Below are 6,814 nucleotides of genomic sequence, written 5' to 3'. Positions count from 1 at the left end.
TCTCTCTCTCTCTCTCTCTCTCTCTCTCTCTCTCTCTCCTCTCTTTCTCCCTCCATTCTTTCCTCCCGCAGCGTGTGTTTCGCTGGAGTAGTCGAACCGAACAGTCATCGGCAGAGCCGCAAACCACCCAGAGGCCGGATGATCGTCGCTCCCACTTGCATGCCGTACATACACCTATAATAAAGTGTATAAAAAAATACTGGGGGTGGGTGGGGGGAGAGCGATGTTCAATGGGTTTTGTTGAGTTAACGTTTGAACAGAGAGGGAATTTACTTGGGAAAAAAGACAGGGGGGGGAGAGTTGAGAGTGAAAGAGGTGGGTAAGTAACAGACACTTCAGTACATCGGATACCACCGGCGAATGTGCACTAGCATCGAGTATCACCTGGAGTGTTCTCACGTTAACTCAAGAGGAAACATCTTTTTTTGAAAATTCCTCGCTTAATCCTCCTGCAAACGTCGAATCGACATAATTTTTCTTTTATAAAAATGATTAAAAATTTTGGAGATAATAGAGAACAAATTGAAGCATCGACTGTCCCGATATAATCTCACGTAAACTTGAAAGAACTTTTAAAGTTAGAGCGAATTGAGAAAAATTGAGTTCTTTCACAGGATTTCTTTCTCTAACGAAAATTGTTTAAATTCTGTGAAGTAAATAGAGGATCACTCAAGTGTTCTCACGTTAACTTTCCGGGGCAGAATTTGAATTGAAATTGATTTTTAAAATTCTTATAATAATTGTTATTTGGATGTTGATTGATTCACGTCTCTCATTAAAATGGAAATGATTAAAAAATCGTGAGGGAAGTAGCGAATTGTCTCTGGAGAGGCACGCAGTACCGTCAGGAGGGAGATAGCCGGATGATGATTTTGGTGGCATTGAAGAAGGTGGAATGAAGAATCACGGGGATGAGGGTGGTAAACCCGAGGCACCGTCAATCGGGCAAGTAATCAGCCCGTCTACGCCCAAACCCCGTGGCTTACACTGGCCAAATAAACACATTTGTCCTTCACCCAAGGAGCCCGAAGGGAGTAAGGCAATAGGGTATCAGACAGCGTTGTTATTTCAACATCAATTCAACCCTATGGAAGTCAATGCCGACTGTAACTCCCCAGCAATGTGATTTCGGAGTTATTGCAGCTGTTTGAGATATCAGACGTGAGGGGGAGAATAATCAACAGTGGTGGATTGGAAAAGCATGTGTAGGACGTTTCGGGGTGGTGAGACAGTTGCAATTGTTTTTGGTATTTTTGTTGGATTTTTTGTGGTCATTGGTGACACTGGAGTGAGGGAATACAGTGAGTGGGGCCTGCTGGAGGCGTGCAATGTCAGCGCCGACGGGAGGGAAATTGTGTGCCGGGGTGCTGGATTAACCAGCGTCCAACAGGCCATTGGAACAATTTGGAGTGCTAGGGCCAATGATATTACGAAGATGTGAGTAGATATTGAAGTTTTTTTAATTTCTCCTTCTCCAGGCCATTTGGAGTCTCGGCTATTTTAACGTCCACAGTGAATTAACAGAAAAAATCCGTTTACTTTTGCCAACGTTTCGAGGGGTAAATCTCAGTCGTCATTAGGGCAATTACTCTATTTTCATCTATTTAAGAAACTTTCATTTACTTCAAACATTTCCTTTTAACTAAACGGACCAGCAAAACAGCACAAAAAACACTGTACCTTAACTGATGTTATTGATAATTAAAAAATTAAAAGACGATAAATCGATTTATGGAGGAAAAAGAGTTTGGTTTTTCAGGAACATGTCACCGATTTTCAGGAATTTATTTTCAATTGTTAGTGATTCGCACTGAGAGAAAAATCTGAAGTTCGATTTACAATAAGAAAATAGTTGAGGCATTTTGGTGAACGATACGATTTTTTTTTTGTATGCGGCACATAAGATTATAGTAACTTCACAAGCGTAATTTTAGCAAATCAAAATGCAGTTAAACTAACCAAAGTTCAAAAGTAACAACGACAAATCTATCGTAAGGAGAACTATAAAATAGTTGGAATGACTACATTCCATTGTAGTAATTACTTCTCCAGCCATAGTTACCGTAACCCATGAAAAATTGTTGAGGACTTTTTGACTATAATTCGATGGTGATGGAATATAGTCAGAAGAATTATATTTTTCTCTCAGTGCGCGATTATGAAATTCAGTGACTTTGTCACCAATTTTCACTGACATTATCATTACTTTCCAGTGACTAATTTGTGACTAATTTTTAGAGAAACGTCACTGATTTTCAGGCATCCATCTCTAATTTCCATGAATCTATCACCAAATTTCTGTGATAAAAATCACTGCTAATCAAGATCATTCTGGTCAGTATCGGGTATCATCAACAATAGGTGGTAGATTCCTGAAAATCAGTGACATCTACGAAATCAGGGACATCATCTATAAAATCAGCGATATACCTGAAAATCGCAACTTTTTTTCTTTTTGTTCAATTTGTTATTCTCATTCGGTAGAACATGTTCGAATTTTACTCAGAAAATGAAGAGGTTTTCGAAATTTTTAATTATAAAGTAACCTTTTTGGACATAAATGAATACTCAACCAGCTATGTCGCATTTGAGCTATCGTGGCTTACTGAATCTTCCTTTTCCACTTGGAAGTGAAAATGGAATGTTCTACGCGGACACCAAAATACCAGAAAAATTACGGTGGAGTACGGTAGAATGGTTTAATTTTACTAGTTACAGAAAGATTTTGCTGTTCGCTGGAGTAATTTTTATCGCATTTAAAGCGAGACGCTGCTGTATTGTGCAAAAAAAATTCTGATGCTCAAATTTTCATAGGCCTTTAACATATATTCATGGGACTTTGTTGAAGACGGAATTATACCGATACACAGATAAAAAAAGTTTTAATTTTCAGGGACACGTCACTGATTGTCAGGGATCCATCCCGAATTATTAAAAACATGTCATCGATTTTCAGGAATTTATGCCCATTTATTGAGAATTCGTCATTGTGAAATTTTTAGTGACATCGTCACTAATTTTCAGGGCCATGTTCACTATCTTTCAGGAAAATGTCATTGATTTGCAGGAACCCATATCTAATTTTTAAGAAATTACCATCAAATTTCAGTAATGGAAATCACTGATGAACACTGATATCAGTTACATGTTCCTGAGAATCAGTGACTTGTTCCTGAAAATTAAAATTTGTTTCTTTCGGCGTAAGAAGTGGTTTTGAAATAAAATATATGAGAAACTTTTTGTTAGCAATATAATCAGCAATTAACAAGGTCTTATGATATTTCTTAATAAAATCGATCGTTTTCGGGAAAACACGGATAACAAAATTGAACTAAAAAACACAAGCGTTTCCTCTGAGAAATTCTATCAAAATAGTGTTGTAAACTTTATAAATTTTATCGGAGTTCTAGTAAAATTCTATTGAAATTATGCAACTCTACACGGAGAGAAATGTTCAGTAAAAATTACGGAACTCACAATTCACTCACCGATTACGGAATCGAGTCAGAAAATTTAAGTGACGGTATCGTAATTTTTCACAGGAGATTCAGATAAAAATTACGGAACGCTCTGGAAAACCTCCGCGACAGCTTCGTAAAATTTCCTACAACCGCATTTCACTCCGGAATTACGGAAAAGATACGTAATTTTTATTGAATATTTCTCTCCGTGTAGCACGCACTTTTTTAATAGATATTGAATGATAGAAAGTCGATGAAAATCACATTTTCTCAGAAAACAGAACGGTTTCTCTATTTTTATTTTCATACGTTTAGCTAAAAATGAACGAACAATGTCGAAATTGAACTGTTCTTTTCTTTTACCCACGAAGAATGGAATTCTCTCATAAAGATGAATTTTAGACGATAATGTCAAGATGAATTGGCTGCAAAAAAAATTATCTAAACAGTGAAGATTTGCGGTATTTTCATAATACCTGAAAATATATTAGTAAATTCAAACCCCTAAATGACTTGGGAATGAAGTGGTTTTCAGAGGATGAGTGAGAGAAATCCTTTTCATATTTTTCTTCAGATGCAAGCAATGTTTCATAATATTGTCTCCCAAAATTATTATTTTTTTTTTTATAAAGTGAATGCAAAATGAACAAGTGTCAAAATGAACTCATTAATTTTATAAAATTAATTATTACTTTACAACTCACCTAGAATTATCTTTGTTTCAAACCCAATAATAATTCAATGATCCATGATAAATCTGTCATTCGCGAAACATTAATGCAAATTTATTACCGTAATTCTCCAAATTGTAAAAAAAGAAATGGAAGAAAGAGATACGAAAAAACCGACCGCATTCGCTGGCCGAGGTTTAACGAGCGGGAACATTTCTCATCAGTGAATTTTTCCCCACGTTCAACAGCTTCCGTATGAAATCACGCTGAAAGCAATTACTCCATATTTTAGCCATAAATCCACGTATTTACGTTATTCGAGTTGAACCGAAATCGCGCAATTAGTAGAGAACGAAAATAAAGTAAATAATAATTTTCTTGCATGTGTGATTCTCAACTTGTTTCCGCATAACGCGACAGTGAACATGATCAATCTTGAACGCAGCATAAATTCCGCCGAGTAAAATTATCTCCTCACTCGCGTGTGCGAGGGGAAGTTCTCGGAATAAGTTCGCAAGATTATTGGGGAATATTATGTGCACGACTGTGCGTCCACTGTAATTGTCGAATTAAGTTAATTCGTGATGACAGAGGTGGCATTTTACTTTCACTCACACGTGTGATTTGCCAAAAAATGATTGAAAACCGACCGTGATATAATGGAGTGGATTGTTGGTAGCTCGCTCCCGAAATTGGGTATTAGTGACAGTTGGGTAGAAGCGAGTGGCCGTACCAGAACTTCCTGATTCCTCGATTCTACGTACACTGAGTGAAAATCAGTAGCGAAACGGTAGAATAATTCTAGTCGACTCAGCTTTCAGCTGAGTTTTCGAGGGATATCTTCGAATCTACGGGAGATAGCGAAATTTTTGTGACAATTTTTTTGTAGCTCTCAATTCGCTCTCCAAAAAAGGTTATGACAAAAATTTCGCTATCTGCTTTAGATTGCGAGGTATTTATTGAAAACTGACCAATAGTCGAAATCGACTAAAACCGTTTTACCGCTTCGCTGCTTAAATAGTATATTTCAGCAGTGTTACCAGATCGTGACGTCACCCCATTTAAAATTGTACAGGTTTTGGCTATAAATCGCCAAAATCTGGCAACCCTGTATTTCAGGACTATAGTGCCATGAGGTTTTTCACTCGTATTTTTCCGTAGTGATTTTCACTTTCACGCAGGAACGACCAGCAATCTTCCGATTCTGCAAGGCTCCGGTACGTTTGGTCCAAAATCTTTTGGTCCAATCTCTTTTCGTCCAACATCAGTTCATCCAATGAAGTTTTTGGTCCAATTTTATTTCGTCCAATCATCCTTTAGTCCAATATTTTCTTTACCCAATGTAATTTTGGTCCAAAAAAATGCGGATTATTTTGGGAAATAGGAAATTATGTAGGGATTTTTTTTTCATTTTTTCTTTTTTTCGAGTATCTGAGGGTGTGCAAAAATCCACGCACTGTTAGTTTATCTCGATCTTTGTTTGATGGAACAATTGTTCCGTACTCTTCCTCATTCGTATCCATCGTGAACTGTCCATAAAAATTCAATTGTCAGGGTTTTTTATACTTTTATTTCATTCTCCTTCGATCACTAGACACTAGGTTTTTCGTTTATTTATTGCGCGAATTTGAATTTCGATCTGTCTTCGATGGCAGTTCTAAAGGTACTGTTGTACTGGGTTTGTACGTTGTTCGCGTGTACGTGAATCTGGTCTGGTGTCGTTATCGATGGGTAATTAGTTTTGAGTTTCTCGGGTTCGTGTTTGTATTTACCTGTGTTTATGGTGTGTTTATGCCGTTTAATCTGGGCCAAATTGGACGTATTATTCATTGGACGAATTGTTTTTGGACCAAATGACCCCTATCCTTCTTCAACATTAAAAAAATTTCCGACTTACATTAATCAAGGTTTAAATATACTAATCGAAATTACAAAAGGTTTGAATAATTGGTGATCTAAATTTTCAGTTGATGATGAATTAAATATTTAATAATATGGAATAGTAGATTTTCTATTAAGTAAATAATACTAAATTTCTTATAAGAGACTCCCGATTATCTAAATAATCGCCAATCTTCTAACTCAATAACTGATTAAGAAATATTTAAATTGACGATTACTTCAATAATTACAATTTAAGAGTGATATTAACTAATTGACTGCTTAATAATTGAACGGTAATTATAATTAATGGATATGGCTATCCCCGCTTTTACGAGTTTGGAAAAGTACCAATGCCAATTACCTGACGAGGAAAAGTGAAAAGCAGTATGGAAAAATTAATTGTGCCGAAAAAAAATTTTATTTCCGGTTCTTCTTCTCACCATTCCTCCGTTTCCCGTGGGAAATTTCACGTTCAGAATTTGCAAAGGAATTCTCGTACATTAAGGGCTCTCTTCAGTAATTTTGGTCACAAAACGGCAATATGCTAGCAAATTGAATATGTCAGATAATAATCAAGAATGGTAATAGCAAAATTGTGAAAATAAGCTCCGAGTAGTTTTATCGTTTTGTTCGTTTTGAATTAATCATTCAAGTTTCTGCTTATACATGGGCTTTATGAACGCTATTTCGTCCCTTACCCCTCACACTGTTGACAATGTGCTAGCCAGCAAAGGAAATTATATTTATCTATATTAAACCCTCAAAAATATGGGCAATGACGTCTTATCGAATTTTGTC

The 6,814-nt window shown here is 36.4% G+C and overlaps 1 protein-coding gene across 1 annotated transcript in view; it reads left to right on the top strand.

The window, feature by feature from the left end:
- Positions 1-324: 324 nt before the first annotated feature.
- The window catches only part of LOC107042920 (lutropin-choriogonadotropic hormone receptor), an 83,066-nt gene continuing 76,576 nt past the window's right edge, over positions 325-6,814 (top strand). The window contains exon 1 of the mRNA XM_015264172.1: positions 325-1,437. Coding sequence (XP_015119658.1) covers positions 1,202-1,437 — 236 coding nt within the window. The 5' untranslated portion in view covers positions 325-1,201. The remainder of the gene's footprint in view (positions 1,438-6,814) is intronic.

This window comes from Diachasma alloeum, unplaced genomic scaffold (assembly GCF_001412515.2).
Source record: "Diachasma alloeum isolate Michigan unplaced genomic scaffold, Dall2.0 Dall_scaffold_00539, whole genome shotgun sequence".
Taxonomy (NCBI): Eukaryota; Metazoa; Arthropoda; class Insecta; order Hymenoptera; family Braconidae; genus Diachasma; species Diachasma alloeum.
This window is presented reverse-complemented; position numbering and strand designations above follow the sequence as displayed.